The sequence below is a fragment of the Balaenoptera musculus genome, chromosome 11 (assembly GCF_009873245.2).
Source record: "Balaenoptera musculus isolate JJ_BM4_2016_0621 chromosome 11, mBalMus1.pri.v3, whole genome shotgun sequence".
NCBI classification, from domain to species: domain Eukaryota; kingdom Metazoa; phylum Chordata; class Mammalia; order Artiodactyla; family Balaenopteridae; genus Balaenoptera; species Balaenoptera musculus.
In genome coordinates, this window is record NC_045795.1 from 23,003,297 (window position 1) to 23,019,609 (window position 16,313).

The following is a 16,313-nucleotide window of genomic DNA, read 5'->3' on the forward strand; positions in this document are numbered from 1 at the left end:
TAAAGATTGCGGTGGGCGGGGCGGTGGCGGAGGGGCGGAAGTGACGTCGCGTGGGGCGGGTCCGGCCGCGCACAATGGGCCATGGAGTTCCCGTTCGATGTGGACGCGCTGCTCCCGGAGCGGATCACGGTGCTAGACCAGCACCTACGGCCACCGGCCCGCCGACCCGGAACCACAACGCCGGCCCGGTGACATCTCAAACCTGCCCCCACGGCCCTTCTCTCCCGGTTCCTCTCGAAACCTGGTCCAGGCACCACGCCCCCTTCTCACTGACTAGTGTCTGCTCCTTTTGATGTCCTGGCTCGCCTTTTTGGTGACCTTTGATCCTAGAACTAGTGGGGTTGATTGGGGCTTGAATCTGTCACCTTTCATCCCTTGGCCCCATGGTGGTCCCAACCAAAGGATGTGGTTGACCTGCCCTTCCTGCTTCCCCACAATAACTTAAAGGGAGGAGGGAGTGTACCACACTGAAAGGAAGTGTGGCAAAAGTTTGGGTTCCAGAAGAGTGGGGCGGGAAATCAGGTTGGAAGATTCCAAGGTAAAGGCAGAGGGCCTGAAGTACTGAACTGGGGTTGCGGTTATCGCCCAGATTCCCAGGGAGTGAGTGCCCAGCACCCTCTAATTCAGTGAGTATCTGACTCTTGATCTCCTCTCTTTCTGTAGTGTTGATCTGCAGCAGCAAATTATGACCATTGTAGATGAACTGGGCAAGGCTTCTGCTAAGGTAATGGGGAGTCTACATGGAATAAAGGGAGGCCTCTCTGGGGACAGTTGGTAAGGGAGGCCTGGGTCCTGTGGAAGGGACTTGTAGAAAGTCTGTCTTCAAATTCCTGGCAGGCCCAGCATCTTCCTGCTCCCATCACCAGTGCATCAAGGATGCAGAGTAACCGCCATGTTATGTATATACTCAAAGATACTTCAGCTCGACTGTGAGTGCCAAATACCGTTCTACCCTATACTTAATTCCTCCCTCTCCCAGCCCCTCTCTCTATTTTGACTCTACCTCTTCCAGATAGCTGCTCATTATTGTTATTTTCCCCATCCTACAGGGCTGGAAAAGGAGCCATTGTTGGCTTCCTTAAAGTTGGATATAAGAAACTCTTTGTACTGGTGAGTGTCATTGGAAACTGAAAGTTCATATGCCTTGGCTCCTGAGAACAGAAGTGCTGGAGATTGGAAGGTGGCAATGATGTCTGGGTCCTAGAAGGTCTTTGTTGTTCTTTTACCTCTTAGGATGACCGTGAGGCTCACAATGAGGTAGAACCACTTTGCATCTTGGACTTTTACATCCATGAGTCACTTCAACGCCATGGCCATGGACGAGAACTCTTCCAGTATATGTTGCAGGTATTATTTATCTCTTCACCAGTTCATCCAAAATGGAGATCAAAGGCCCCTTGTCCTGAGTCCTTCCAGAGGCCCTGCCTCCCCACCCTCCCACCCCCCATGTTCCCATATCCTTCCCAGGTGACTGGGTTCCTGTTGGCCTGCTTTGCCCATGCCTGCTCCTACCCTGAGTCTCCTGTTCCCTGCAGAAGGAGCGAGTTGAACCACACCAACTGGCTATTGACCGACCCTCACAGAAGCTGCTGAAGTTCCTGAATAAACACTACAACCTGGAGACCACAGTCCCACAGGTTAGAGGTTTCAGAGAGTAGACCCCACTGAGCATTCCCACTGAATTTATTTATTTTTTGCAGGCAAACAAATGGCACCTTCCAAGCACTCCTTATTCCCCATTATATAGGACTTATTTTATACAGCTAAGTTCTGGGGGGCAGGGTACCATCTCTCATCCTGCAGCTGTTTCACTCTCATCTATTTTTTTTCTTCATCATGGGCTGTTGTGTACACCCAAAAGTCTGTTTATGCCCCAAACATAGTCAGCTCATTTCCATCTCCTTGTTTTCACATAGACCATTACCTAGTCTATCAAGATTTAGTAAGGGCTCAGAATAATATACATTCCCTGTCCTCAGGGAGATTTGGTCTATTTTGGGCAAGGTGGTTTGTTTATAAGTAGATGCAATATAATGGTGCTAATGTTGTCCATTCATTCAACATATATTTATTAGAGTAGCTGGCACTGTTCTGGGCTCTAGAAAGACTTTATTCAATGAAACAGATAAAAGTCTCTGTTCTCACGGAGCTTATATTCTACTTGGGGAGACAGACAAACATAATAAACAAGTATATACTATGATTGATGATAAGTGCTCTAGGAAAATGAGAGCAAGTAAGAAGGCTTGGGAGTGCCATGGTGAGGATGGGAGTGTGTGGGATTGCAGGTTTAAATGGGATAAGCAGGAAAGGCCTCACTGAGAAAGTGTCACTTGAGCAATAACTTAAAGAGGTGAGACTATGAGCTAAGTAATATCTGGAGGGGGAGCATCCCAGGCAAAGGGAACGGCTAGTGCAAAGGCCACAGGTGGGAGTGCGCCTGGAAAATTGGCTGGTGTGCCTAGAGCAGCATGAGTGAGGGGGGAGTCTGGTAGATGAGGTCAGAGCAGTAATGGGGGAGGAAAGACATTTAGGATTCTATAGGCTATTGCAAAGACTTTGGCCTTTACTCTAAGTGAGAAAAGGAGAGCCATCAGAGGGGTTTGAGCAGGGGGAGAATATGATGTGACTTACTTTAAACCAGAGCACTTTGCCTGTTAAGAATAGGTAGTAGAGGGGTGAGGGTACAAGCAAGTTAGGAAGCAACAATCCTGCTGAAAAATGGTGGTGGCTCAGTCTAAAATGGTAGCAGTAGAGATGGTAAGGAGTGGTCAGATTGCAGGTATTTTGAAGTTAAAGCAAATAATTTTTCTTGATAGATTGTTTGTGTAGAAAAAAGAGGGAGTTAAGGGTGATCCCAAAGTTGTTGGCCCGAGCACTTGGAAGGATGGCATTGCATTAACTGATGGAAGGTGGAGCAGCTTTGGGGGAACATAGTAGGAGTCCATCTTGAATATGTTAATTGGAGATGTCCGTGATGAGTCCAGGTTGGTTACTTCCCTGGAGTTCAGAGAAGAGGTTTGGGGTGGAGAGTTTTCACCACACGTAGGGTACTGAAAGCAGTGAGACAGGATGAAACCGCCATGGAGTGAGTATCTATAAAGAAGTGGTCCAAGGACTTGAGCCCTTGGGCACTCTTGGAAAGTCAGGAAGGAGAAACAAATGCAGCTGAGGAGTGACTAGTGAAGTAGATGCAAACTTAGAAGTAAAGTGACCTGCAAGGCCAGTGAAGAAAGTGTTTGCAAAAGGAAGGAATGGCTTACTGAGTCAAGTGCTACTGATCACTGAGGTAAGAAGAGGTCTGAGAAGTGACCATTGGATTTAGCTGCCTGAAGCCACTGGTGTTCCTGACAAGCGGTTTCAGCACACTGGTGGGTGGAAGCCTGGATGGAGTGGCTTTAGGAGACTGAGAAGCTCAGAATTGGAGGCAGCAAGAATAGGCCACTCTTTTAAATGCTGCTTTAATGTGAACAGAAATAGAGCAAGAGCTAGAGGGGGTTATGGATCAAGAGAGGGTTGATTCTTTTCAGTTGCATAAAAATGAACAGCATAAGAATGACTCAGTAGAGAGAAAATCTGATGATGTCAGAGAAAGTGGGAAGAATTGCTGAAGCAATGTCGTTGAGTGGGCTTGGGATTGGGTTGACAAGCGAGCCTTGGGTAGGAGCACGGACAGTTAATCCCTTGTAACATGATGAATTGGTGTGCTTACAGGGGGGGCATAAAGTGAGTTAGGCTTATCTTAATCTTGAAAGGTGTTCGTCAGGTGGACAGAAGTGGGCAGGCTAAGGTGCTTTTCATGTAGGAACCAGCACGAGCAAAGTCAGAGAGGTATTAATCTACCTTTCAGGGCACTGCAAGCAGCTTTGTTTGGCTGGAGTGCTGGGCATATGCTTGTTGGGGGAGGATGAGGGTGGGTGGGTTGGTAGACACTACAGCAGGGTGAAGGCAGGAGATAGACAGGGTCTCCTTAGAATGTGCTCCCAGAGTAGGACATCATTTTTCCATTAAGAGGCAGCAGAGAGCAACGGAAGGAACACAGTATCCAGCATCAAATGCATTACCCTGGTAACATGTAAGAGCAGGGCAGTATAGAGTGTAAATAATATTGGGTTGGCCAAAAAGTTCGTTCCAGGTTTTCTGTAACATCTGTCTGGGAAACCCGAACGAACTTTTTGGCCAACCCAATAACAACTGATGTTTCATGAGCTCTGTGTGGTATCTACATGCATCCTCTCTGTTGATCCTTGTACATGTCTTTGAGGTAGTTGCCATTATTGACCCCATTTTGGGTTTATACAGATTAGTGACTTGACCAAGTTTGCACAGCTAATAAATGGTAGAGCTTGAATTTGAACCTATAGCCCCCTCTAATGACTACACTGTATTCCTGGCTGAAATGCCTCAACTAGAATCAGGAGTCTGGGATTTGAGACTCAGTTCTGCCACTTGTAGCTACTAGACTTTGGGCAAGCCATGTCTCCAAGCACATATATTTCCAGTTTTCCTGGGTATATACCTAAGAGTAGAATTGCTGGGTCATATGATAATCCCGTGTTTAACTTTTTGAGGAACTAAGAAACGGTTTTTCCACAATGACTGCAACATTTTACATCTCCATCAGCAATGTGTGGTAGCTCTGGTATCTTGACATCCTCACCAAAATTTCTTTTTCTTTTTTCTTTTTATAATAGCCATAATAATCGTTGTGAAGTTGTATCTCTTTGTGTTTTGATTTGCATTTCCCTAATGACTAATGACGTTGAGCATCTTTTCAAGTGCTTATTGGCCATTTGTATATCTTCTTTGGAGAAATGTTTATTCAAGTCTTTGCCCTTTTTTAAAAAAATTAATTATTATTTTATTTTTGGCTGCACTGGGTCTTTGTTGCTGCATGTGGCTTTCTCTAGTTGCGGTGAGCGGGGGCTACTCTTCATTGCGGTGCACAGGCTTCTCATTGCGGTGGCTCCTCTTGTTGTGGAGCACAGGCTCTAGGCGCACGAGCTTCAGTAGTTGTGGCACACGGGCTCAGTAGTTGTGGCTTGCGGGCTCTGGAGCGCAGGCCCAGTAGTTGTGGCGCACGGGCTTAGTTGCTCCGTGGCATGTGGGATCTTCCTGGACCAGGACTCGAACCCATGTCTGCTGCATTGGCAGGTGGATTCTTAACCACTGTGCCACCAGGGAAGCCCTATGCCCATTTTTAAAATTATGTTTTTTGTCTGTTTGTTCTGGAAGAGTTCTTTATGTTCTGGATACAATACCCTTATTAGATATACGATTTGCAAATACTTCCTCCTATTCTTGGGTTTTCTTTTCATTTTCTTTTTTTTTTTTTTTAATTTATTTATTTTTATTTTTGGCTGTGTTGGGTCTTCGTTTCTGTGCGAGGGCTTTCTCTGGTTGTGGCGAGTGGGGGCCACTCTTCATCACGGTGTGCTGGCCTCTCGCTGTCGCGGCCTCTCTTGTTGCGAAGCACAGGCTCCAGACACGCAGGCTCAGTAGTTGTGGCTCATGGGCCCAGTTGCTCCGCAGCATGTGGGATCTTCCCAGACCAGGGCTCGAACCCATGTCCCCTGCATTGGCAGGCAGATTCTCAACCACTGCACCACCAGGGAAGCCCCTCATTTTCTTGATAGTGTCTTTTGACGCACAAAAGTTTTTACTTTTGATGAAGTGTAATTTATTTTTTCCTTTCGTTGCTTATGCTTTTGGTGTCATATTTAAGAAACCATGTCCAAAGTCATCAAGATTTTCCTCAATGTTTCCTTCCAAGAGTTTCATAGTGTTAGCTCTTACATTTAGTTTTGATCCATTTTTAGCTATTTTTTGGTCCAAATTAATTATCTTGCGTGTAGATACTCAGTTATCCAAACACCAGTTGTTGAAGAAGTTATACTTTCCCTATTGAATGGCCTTAGCACCCTTATTGAAAATCAGTTGACCATAGACATGGGTTTATTTCTGAACTCTATTCATTCCATTGGTCTATATGTCTATCCTGTGCCTCTACCACACTATTTTGATTACTGTAGCTTTGTAGTAAGTTTTGAAATCAGGAAGTGTGAATCCTCCCCAAATTTGTTATTCCTTTGTTAATCTTGAAGATTATTTTGGCTATTCGAGGTCCTCTGCAATTCAACTTTAGGATCAGCTTGTCAGGGTCTGAGATTTTGACTGAGTCTGTCAACAATGACAGGAAGGCTGGCTTTTGTTCCTCCCACTGTGGTTTTTCTAGCACAGGGTTCTGTACGCAAGTATGTGCTGAGTGGCTGAATGGACAAATATATTTCACTTGTTTCATCTTACAGGTGAACAACTTCGTGATCTTCGAAGGATTCTTTGCCCATCAGCATCGTAAGTTTTCTCACCTTGTGTGTGTTGGCCAAGCAGTTGCGGTGAGGGGAAGGAAGGAGGTGGATTCTTGGTCCCATTGGACCCCTCACTGAGGGGCACCACCGCTTCCTTCCTCACAGGGCCCCCTGCTACCTCTCTGAGGGCAACTCGACACTCTTGTGCTGCTGCGGTTGATCCTATGCCTGCTGGTAAAGCTGCACTGAATGGGTGGATCTGTAGTGCTGTGATGGCTAGTCACTCTGGAGGCCACTGGGAACTCAGTGCAATCTGTGGGCAGTTTGGGAGAATTCTAAAGCAACCCAAGTCCCCAGCAGACATTACCCATGTCCTCTGCCCTCATGGGAGCTCAGTGTATTTATACTTGGCAAGACTTTCAACTAAGCAAGCTCACTGGGAGCCTGTTTGACAGTTGACATTGATGGAGCCTCTTGCTGCTTCAGGCCCATCAAAATAGGCCAGAGTCATGTTCCTTCATAAACTCCTCAGGCTTCTGTCAGCCAGTGAGCGACAGGCAAGTGCAGTCAGCCCTTCCATTTCCAGTCATAGAATAGTGACATGAATGGTCCAAAGCTTAAATACTAGTTTTAGAAGATAACACTCAGAATTTATAACATTTCCAACCAAATAATGAAATTGATCTGGAGAAACCATACCTAGGAGGTACTGAAATGCTGCCCAGGTTCCGCATTCCATCCTCATCCACACACATGCTCCCTGCCGGGCTGAGCCCCACCCCTTTCTCCTTCTCAAGGCCGAGGGGCACAGCCTTCTGCTGGCCGAGCTGTGCGCACTTGCACAGGAGGGCCCTTTCCTGAAGGAGCTGGCTCTCTGGCTAGCTCTCTCACCTCCTCCGTGGCCAGGAAACAGAGCAACCACCACCCAGACAGCAATCTGTCACCAGTGATTAGCATCTACCAGTGTCAGGCACAGAGAGGCAGTTCATATCCATGACCGGCTCTGATTTCCAAGGCTTCCCCCATCTAGCTCCTGCTGACCAAAGCTGTGAGAGGGAGAGAGAGCCAACAAGGACGGTGAGGACCAGGTCCACACGGGAGGGGACCCTAAAGTTTAAGTGGATCCGCTGGGCAGTCTCTCGTTTGCCACGCATGATGGAGAAAGAACCTCTTGAGAGGGAAAGGAAGGGGCAAGTGGAGAAGTGAGGAGGCGGGAGGCAGGGCTGGGACAGTCCGTGAGCCTCCCATTTACTCTGTCTGGTAACTCCTTTCCAGGTGTCTGTGTTTTTTCCTCATCCTTTTTTTCCCCTTATAAAACGTAAATCTCTTTCTATCTTTGCTCCGGAAGGGGAGGTTCTGCCCCACCCCAGCCTCCCTGACCTCTCCAAAGCAATTCCTGATTAACCAAGGGCTTTGTCCATCTTGTCTAGAGGGACCTGGGGTCCTCGATGGCCCAGCTGGGACCATTCCACTGCCCCAGAACCCCAGGGGGGCCTGACAGCGCCCACTGACAGTAAGAGCTCGCCTCCCTTGGCTGCCCTTCTCTTGCGTCTCCCAGGCCCCACAGTCTCCCCCAGATCTTTCCCCCCAACTCTGCATTCAGCCTACTCCTTCTGGCTCTCCTCAAAATGCTCCAGCCTTCCCCCCGAATTCCCTTTCGGTGTGATGGCAGTGCCACAGAGCTGCTTCTGCGGTGGAGCTGAAGTCTCCTTTCCCCGGAGGAACTGTGGTGTCAGGGATCAGAGGTTTGGGGTTGTGGGGGTAGTGAAGGGGTGCACAGTATGCCTCCTAATGCTTACCTTGCCTGTGTCCTCTCCACTGCCAGCTCCAGCAAGGAAGCTGCCACCCAAGAGAGCAGAGGGAGACATAAAGCCATACTCCTCTAGTGACCGAGAATGTAAGACTGGGGTAGGGGGTCTGGGCCTGGGGGGGCCTTAACCCAGGGGAAAGATTTGTTTTCTCTAAAGGCTCTGATTTCTCTTTTTTCTACTCTAATCTTTGCTGTCATGACTCTCTTCCCTTTCCTTTTTCTTCTCTGTCTTGCTCTTTTTTCTCCCTCTCCCCAGTTCTGAAGGTAGCTGTGGAGCCTCCCTGGCCCTTGAACAGGACCCCTCGCCGTGCTACACCTCCAGCCCACCCACCCCCGCGCTCCAGCAGCCTGGGAAACTCACCAGAACGGGGTCCCCTCCGCCCCTTCGTGCCAGAGCAGGAGCTGCTGCGTTCCCTGCGCCTCTGCCCCCCGCACCCCACCGCCCGCCTTCTGCTTGCTACTGACCCAGGGGGCAGCCCAGCCCAGCGTCGCCGCACCAGGTAATAGGAGCTGGAGGGTTAGGGAATGTCACGACTGTCAGACAGGGTGTTAGAAATGGCAGAGGGCAGTGTAAATCCATCAGAGACATGAAGCAATAGGACAGGAGGACTGGAGAGTCCTGAAACCTTTCAAGAAGAATATATTGGAAAATATTTATGGGAGTGGTCTGGAAATAAATTACAGTGAAGGAGCAGAATAGGACTTTATGTAGAGTCTAGGGACTCTGGTTTAAGTGAGAGCTGGGAGGAAGCGCAGGAAGAACACAGATCTGTTGGGTGGGTGACTGAGCCTCTAAGATTGGGGAAATCATGGTTCAGCATTTGCTGGGAAGGGGCAGGATCTCTGACACAGTTTGGGGAGCCACCAGCCCTGGGTCAGTGCCTTGTGTGGCAGGAGCCCATCCCAGCAGGCAGAGAATGGGCCTCTCCTTTTTTTCTCTCCCCAGCTTTCTCTTCACCTCTGACTTCTCTTTCTGTTTTTCTCTCCCCCCCATTTCCCCTCTCCCCTCCTCCTGTCCATAACATCCTTCCACAGCTCCCTTCCCCGCTCTGATGAGAGTCGATACTGACAGACAGCTAAGCCCCTCCCCTCCCTGGGAGACCTGGCGAGGGCAGAGACCCCCTCCCTGAGAACCCCAGACCGGATCTTCCATTGTATCCCCCAACATCCAGGGGAACCTGACAGAGCCCATAGGATTCCCTCTTCCCCTTTCTTGGACAACTGGGTTGTCAGGGTCCCAGATGGCCTAATGCTTTGTAGCTTTTCTTACCATAGAAAGCACCCCTCTCTCCTAATCGGGCTCTGAACACTCTCCCACAGACAGCCCATTTGCTGCCAGACTTCTTGGTTGGGCGGTTCCTACTAATTATCCAGAGAAGCATAGTCTTGCTTGCAGTCAGATTCTAGAACACCATGGAAGGTCCAAGGGCCTCCTCTACCAGGGAAACCTTTGAAAGAGTCTTGTCCATGGAATGAATCCTATAGTCCCACTACACTGTCTCCTGGTAGCTCTAATACTGCTTCGTGCTACTGACCACAGCTACCCTATCAGCCTGCTGACGCCAGCCAGTGAGTGAGCTCTGCTTCAGAGCAGTCCAGTCAGGTAGGACAGGGACTTACCAGCTCCCCAGGGGATCCACTCAACATTGCCAAACTCTTAATTTCCACATGCTATGTGTATGTGTATCTGTCAGGGGACCCCCAAGCTGATGTCTGCTTTGAGGCTCTAGACTCGCCCCACTTCTACAGACACCACCACTTCCCCTGGGTCCAGGTTCTGTGAGGGAGTTTGTTTCTTGGCAGTAGATCCCAGCAACCACCCTAGGATCACTCTTAGCCAAGTTTCAGAAGCTAAGCCTGAGTCTCAAGGCTCTATTAGCTCCTGGAATACCCTCTCGCAGCCATCCCTCCCTGGTCGCTAGATACTGATAGATTCCTGTCTTGTGAGATTGTCTTGAGATGATGGGGGAACTCCTCCTCTGGCCTTCCTTTCTTCTTTCCTCCATAGCAAGAACCTTCTTCCCTGCTCCATACCCAGGGTATAGAACATCCTTCCCCCTCCCTACCCTCTGGATGTGTGCTAGTTCAGATACCCCTACTGTATTCCCCCAAACCCTTGGGAGCAGGATCTCCCTCTCTTCTGACTCACTCCTTTTTCTTCTCCCTCTCAATGTTGTCTGAATAAAGTGTGAATTCTTTTGTGTTTTTTAAATGGACATTTTCAATGATAAAAACTACAAAAGAAAAAAAAAAAACACCAAACAAACCTTAAGGTCTCAGCCTCATTTGTGCATCACCCCTTATTTTCCTGGGATCTCAGGACCTCTGTCCCTCTCTCTCCCTCACCTCTGAGATCTGCAGATCTTCCAGCAAGGAGTCTTAGAGCTCCCCTTGCAGGATCTGGTGTCTGCCTGTCCCCATCTTCATTGTGGGATCTTCTGCGGATTGTCTCCTCTCATGTAGTCACTGGATCCCTCTGTGTAGCCTTCTATATCTACTCCTCCATTCTCTCCAGAAACCTCTAGCTCTCCCTAGTCACTTCTACCCTTTACCCCAGGCCAGCCCTTGCTGAGATGTTAAGATTTACTAACATCTCTGGGATCCACTAATTGCCTCCTGATAACAGTCCCCTAATTGTTTCCTGAATTCCTCTTCCCGCTGATTTCCTGGCCTCTCCCTCACTAAACCCTTGGATCTCTTTCTCAAGACAGTCCTTTTCCTAAATTCAGCCTTACCACTCCCTATATCCCTCTGGCTGAGGTATCCTAAAATTAAGGTAATCATGTTTTCCAAACCAAACATCAGGGCACCTGGTCCGACAAAAAAAATTTTTTTTGCATATATGTGAATCTGGTTGTGTGTGTGTGTTTGTTTTTGGCCGAACCACACGGCTTGTGGGATCTTAGTTCCCCAACCAGGCCCCAACCAGGGATCGAACCTGTGCCCCCTGCAGTGGAAGCATGGAGTCCTAACCACTGGACCGCCAGGGAATTCCCCTGAATTTGTTTTTATGACATGATTTGGAGCACATTTGGCCTTACTTTTAACACATTACCTCAACTAGGAGTAATAAAGCAGCAAGTCAGGACTGCTTCAGAAAATCTTGGGGTATAAAATGAGCTCCCTTCTCTTTTCTGGGGCACAACTTAGATTAAAATCCCATAGGAATGATAACTACCCCTCTCTCTGTTCCTATGCTGTTCCTTTTATTATTCTCCTCTGATTCCTTCATACCCACTCATCTTTCATCCTGTAGCCTTTTCCCCATCATCTCACATTTCTTCTACAGCAGGACTCCCCCAGGGCTGGTAGCCCAAAGCTGCAGCTATAGCCGCCATGGGCGGTTGAATTCCTCATCCCCCAATACAGGTAAGTTATTCATCTCCTTATCCTCAAATCAAGTAGGCCATATTCACTACCTACTCCAGCCTTCCCATGCACATGCCTGGTATTTCCACAGGCAACCAAGAACTGAAGCAGGGGGAGCAGGAAACAGAGAATAGGTGAGGTCTGACCCCTCCCCTACCAGCCTCGCACCACCTCTGACTCCTTTCCTAACATCACTCTCAGCTACTTCCTCCTCCTAAATCTCACTCTCTGAACTGGACACCAGCTCCTCCCGCAAAGCCTTCCACCTAACACCCTACAAGCCTCTTTCCTCATAGGTTCGACTCGAGTGCTTCCCTTTGGCAGTCTCTGAGGGGTTTCAGGTTTGGACATAGCACTGATTGTTCCAGCCTCATACCCCATCATACGTCCTCTACACAAGAGCCAGTCAGCCCTTTAAGAAGCTGTGATCTTAATTCTCCCTTTAGTACCCGTGTAACCCACTCTCCATCTCCCTCCCACCTACTAGGTCTGCCAGTGAGGAGCAGGTCTTGTCACAGCATGGGTCTGGGGAGGAACCCATGCACACAGTTCCTCCACAGGCCCAGGCTCCACCAGCCCAGTCCTGGACAATGGGCGGGGACATGTTCAACGCCAGGTTCATTCGAAACTTGCAGGAACGTCGCAGCACCAGGCCTTGGTGACCGCAGCCCCCTGTCACACTTTCAAAGTCAGTATTATTTCTCTCTCACACAGGACCTAGCCAAAGCCCGCCCTCACAATGGATGTATTCATTCATTCATTCATTCGACAGGCTTTCTTATCAGTGCCAAGTCATTTGTATCTTATTTTTAAGCACAGCAATAAAGTATTTATTTTTATCACGAGAGTTACTAAAAACCGCGATTGTCATTATTTCAATCCCACCCGTCACTCTTCGCGCGCCCCGTTCAGCCCCATCATCGCCCACTTTTGCGCAAGCGCCACAGGTGAGAGCAGTGCTCGAGGCCGCTAATTTACTGCGCAAGCGCTCTAAGGCAGCCTCCGATCCGGCGAGCGCAGGCGCACTTACTGCAGACCCAGCGCCTCACCGCCTCCCTGGAACTCGCCACAGTGCGCAAGCGCGCAACATCTCCGTTTCCCTCCCCTCAGCCCTTCACCCCCCCCTTCCTTTCCCCTTCAAGAAGCCGGCTCCGGGGCACGCTCACCCCTGTGAGGAGGCCAGACACGGGAGGCGCTCTCTCCATTCCCGGAAGATCATGTACCAGCCCAGCCGGGGGGCGGCCCGGCGCCTCGGCCCCTGCCTCCGTGCCTACCAGGCTCGTCCCCAGGTGAGAGCAGAGGGGAAGCGGGAGGGAAGGAGAGGGGGCGGGGAGAGACCCTCCCCAGAGTCGGCGTGTGGGGCGGAGCGCGCGCCCCGTTTCGCGCAGGCGCAGTGACGTCCCACCGCTCCTTCCCACCTGTGCGGGGCGGCGCGTTTAGGGGTTAGGGGTCGTGGGGATCGGAGGGCGGCGCCGCCTGCCCTGTAGAGCACGGGACGTCGGTCTCCCGGGCCTGCGGGGGCAGGGGGGCTGGAAGCTGGGGCGGTGGGGCGCGTCCGCATTTCGCCCGCGTTTCCGCGGTTACCTGTGCCTGGAGGTGATTTGAAGGGCAGGGGGCGGAGAAGTTCGCGGCGCCTCCCGGGAGCCGACCAGACAGACCTGCGGGCCGCGCTCTGCAGCCCGCGCATCTTGCACCCCGGATAGCGGTCCCGGCGGGAAGGCCGGCCCGGGTGGACCCTGTTCGGGCCCCTGTGCCCGGGCGGGCAAGATGGCCACGCCCCCGGCGGAGACGGCGCCTCCGGGACACCGTTGGGGACAGAGGTACCCGCGCGGCCCGCCCGCTCTCCCGTTAATGAGTCCCCTCGGGGGGGTTCGTTGGAAACGGAGGGACTCGGGTCAGGCCTGGCTTTGGGTGACCTCTCCCTCATCGCAGTTTCGACATCAGTAAACCAGGGGCATGAGGTCCAGCCTTTAACAGTCTCCTGGGCCTTTTCGTGTCATTAGAGGAGCCCGAGTGATGAGCTTACTGCTTAACAGGTCGCCAAGTTTTATTTACAATTATTATCTCATATAGTCCTCATAACAACTCAGTGTGGTTTCATCGTCCTCGTTTATAGGAGGACATTTATGGGAAACTCAGGCTGAGGGAATGAGAGTGCCTAAGGTTACATGATAGAATTGGAACTCAAAAGTCTCCTAGTTTTAGTTGGATGTTCTTTTCTCTATATAACCTCTGCTTCACACACTCGTGGAGTTGTGTTAGAGGCCACAGTACAAGACCTGTAACTTATTCATTCATTTGTTCATTCTTCAAATATGCACTCTTATGATTCTTGCTGTAAGAGAGGCAGACCTGCCCCCAAACAGGTTTGGAATCTTAAACAAATCTAAAAGTATTTGTTAATGTTTGGGGGAGGTATTTGTACTTTTGTCACAGGAAAGTGTTTCCTTCTGTTTTAAGTAGAGATGGAGATGAATTTTCCCTCTAGTAGTTCCATCTCTCCTGTCAGAAGGACCAGGTGGGACTGGAAGCGTGTTAATGGGCAGTTTGGATGGCAGGGCATTAGGCAGCTGGATTCTTATCTTTTTCCCTTTTGTTCTTCCTCCTTAGGACCAGCTTTCTCCACGGGCCCTACCATTCCCACCTCTTTGGCCTCACTCCATGACAACCACTTCTCCATCTCTGCCTCTTTTCTGGTCTCCCCCACCCCCAAGCCCTGCCACCCGGCTGCTTCCCCGAGCTCCCCCACTACCTCTCCCTCAGGTCCAAGCCCTCACCTCACCATGGGTGGTTCTCCCCCCAGGAAAGGGGGAGGAGGGACCAGGACCTGAGTTACACAGCGGCTGCCTGGATGGGCTTAGGAGCCTATTTGAGGGACCTCCCTGCCCCTGTCCTGGGGCTTTGATACCTTTCCAAGCCTCTGGGACTGCCCACTCTTCCCCTGCCACTCCATCAGGAGATCCGAGTATGGAGGAGCACCTGGCTGTCATGTATGAGAGACTGAGACAAGAGGTAAGTCAGTTCAGAAGTGGCCTTTGTCCGAAATGGGAAGGGATGTAGGTAATTCTTAAAAATAGGGAGTCAGTCAACTGGATTCTTTCTGGGAACCATGAGACGGGCATAGCAATATGTTATAAACATTTCCCAAGGAAAAGATGCCCCTCAGTTTGGATTAGAGAAGTTAAACATGGGATGAGATGACCTTTCACTCATGAATAAGGAGACACTAAATATAGAAAACTGAGAAATAGGATCATCTTTTCTTTCCTCCTGGTCTGATGCCTTCTTCCACCTAGCTTCCCAGTCTCTTCCTTCACTCCCACGACTACACTCTCTACTCATCGGATGTGGAATTCATCAATGAGATCCTGAACATGCGTACCAAGTGAGAATCCACGAATGGGTAGGGCCTTGGGGAGGAAAAGGACCCAATGCTATTTTCACTTATTAGAGAATGTCCTAGGCTGCTTCTCACTGCTGCTCCCCATCCCATTGTCAGATACCAGTTTGGTTTTCTCATTCTGCCATTATGAGATTTCTTTCCCATTCCTTCCTCCCAGAGGCCGGACATGGTACATCCTGTCACTGACCCTCTGCCGCTTCCTGGCCTGGAATTATTTTGCACAGCTTCGGCTGGAGGTTCTACAGCTGACCCGCCACCCTGAGAATTGGACCCTGCAAGCCCGCTGGCGGCTTGTGGGGCTGCCCATCCACCTACTCTTTCTGCGTTTCTATAAGCGTGACAAGGAAGAGCTTTACCGGTAAGAGAAGTGAGAAAAGAAACACTACAATTTCCTAATCTTACCCTTTTGGGAATCTATGGTCTAGTCTTCTAGACAATCCTGGATCTACCCTGACTTGACCGCAGGCTCCTTGAGGGCAGGATCTTTTTTTTTGTCTACTTTAATCTAACAAAAAATAGGGACTCTGAATATATTAGGAAGCTTCTGAACTCAGTTTCTTCATGTACATTACCTGGCACATAGTAGGTACTCAAATACTTATTGAACAGGTGAAAATTCCTGTCTCATAAGTGGTGCCTCACAACCTTAGGTAAAGTACCTGGTAAATTTCTGGCACAGAGTAGAATCCCAAGAAATTCTTAGGCTCAGCCCAAACCAGTGGTTCCCAAACTTTGCTGCACAGTGGAATCATCCAGGAATCTTTTTAAAATATCGGTGCCAGACATTCTGATTTAATTGGGCCAGGGAACAACCTCAGGATTTTTAAAAGATCCCCAGGTGATATAATATGTAGTAAAGTTTAGGAACTACTAAACAAATGCTTGAATTAAACTTTGGGACCAGTCCCCTTCTCCCTCAGTGAGCCTCTCTCCCTTCACCAGGACCTATGATGCCTATTCCACCTTCTACCTGAATTCCGAAGGCCTCATTTGTCGCCATCGCCTAGACAAAGTGAGTCCTAGGGCTGGGTAGGGGTGGGGTGACGGGGTAGAACATCCCACCAGCTGGCATTAACCTTTCTCCCTGCAGCTGATGCCTTCACACTCACCCCCAACGCCCGTGAAGAAGCTGCTAGTGGGAGCCCTGGTGACTCTGGGGCTGTCGGAGCCAGAACCCAACTTACACCTGTGTTCCAAGGGCTGATCAGGAACTGGGGCAGAGGCAGCACGGAAGACTTGCTACGCACAAGAGGAGGAGGTGGAGGTGGCCAAAGACCTCAGGAGCCAGCTTCCTCCCCTCTTCTCTCTTCTTCTTTACTTTCCATCTCCTGCTGTGTAAAGCTGCTGTGTAATTTAACTTGTAAATAATAAAATCTAAGTGAATATATGAGATCGAATTTCCATGTCACTTTCTCTGAATCTC

The 16,313-nt window shown here is 49.7% G+C and overlaps 3 protein-coding genes across 5 annotated transcripts in view; 2 read left to right on the forward strand and 1 right to left on the reverse strand.

Moving 5' to 3' along the window:
* The window catches only part of PPP1R10 (protein phosphatase 1 regulatory subunit 10), a 44,169-nt gene extending 31,016 nt beyond the window's left edge, over positions 1–13,153 (reverse strand). Inside the window, exon 1 of the mRNA XM_036868868.1 lies at positions 13,072–13,153. The gene's annotated coding sequence lies outside the window, so the exon portion shown is untranslated. The remainder of the gene's footprint in view (positions 1–13,071) is intronic.
* ATAT1 (alpha tubulin acetyltransferase 1) lies at positions 43–16,280 on the forward strand. Of its 3 annotated transcripts, XM_036868907.1 has the most exons (18): positions 43–188; positions 664–724; positions 838–929; positions 1,050–1,110; positions 1,234–1,347; positions 1,536–1,637; positions 6,309–6,354; positions 6,474–6,542; positions 8,134–8,205; positions 8,375–8,618; positions 11,408–11,487; positions 11,579–11,621; positions 11,975–12,776; positions 14,098–14,499; positions 14,784–14,872; positions 15,048–15,248; positions 15,833–15,902; positions 15,981–16,280. In XM_036868907.1, the coding sequence occupies exons 1-13, from the start codon at positions 82–84 to the stop codon at positions 12,147–12,149; spliced, it is 1,266 nt and encodes a 421-aa protein (XP_036724802.1). In that variant the 5' UTR covers positions 43–81; the 3' UTR covers positions 12,150–12,776; positions 14,098–14,499; positions 14,784–14,872; positions 15,048–15,248; positions 15,833–15,902; positions 15,981–16,280. The 3 variants fall into 3 exon arrangements, with proteins under 3 accessions (XP_036724802.1, XP_036724804.1, XP_036724803.1); XM_036868908.1 differs by lacking the exons at positions 11,408–11,487; positions 11,579–11,621; positions 11,975–12,776; ... (3 more) ...; positions 15,833–15,902; positions 15,981–16,280 and adding an exon at positions 9,154–10,966 and having other exon boundaries at positions 76–188; XM_036868909.1 differs by lacking the exons at positions 6,474–6,542; positions 11,408–11,487; positions 11,579–11,621; ... (4 more) ...; positions 15,833–15,902; positions 15,981–16,280 and adding an exon at positions 9,154–10,966 and having other exon boundaries at positions 46–188.
* Positions 12,684–16,280, forward strand: C11H6orf136 (chromosome 11 C6orf136 homolog). The gene is given in 10 exon segments (XM_036868885.1): positions 12,684–12,887; positions 12,889–13,014; positions 13,017–13,110; positions 13,113–13,180; positions 13,182–13,307; positions 14,098–14,499; positions 14,784–14,872; positions 15,048–15,248; positions 15,833–15,902; positions 15,981–16,280. Coding segments are annotated over 10 exon segments (1,473 nt in total). The 5' UTR covers positions 12,684–12,704; the 3' UTR covers positions 16,095–16,280.
* Positions 16,281–16,313: the final 33 nt, after the last annotated feature.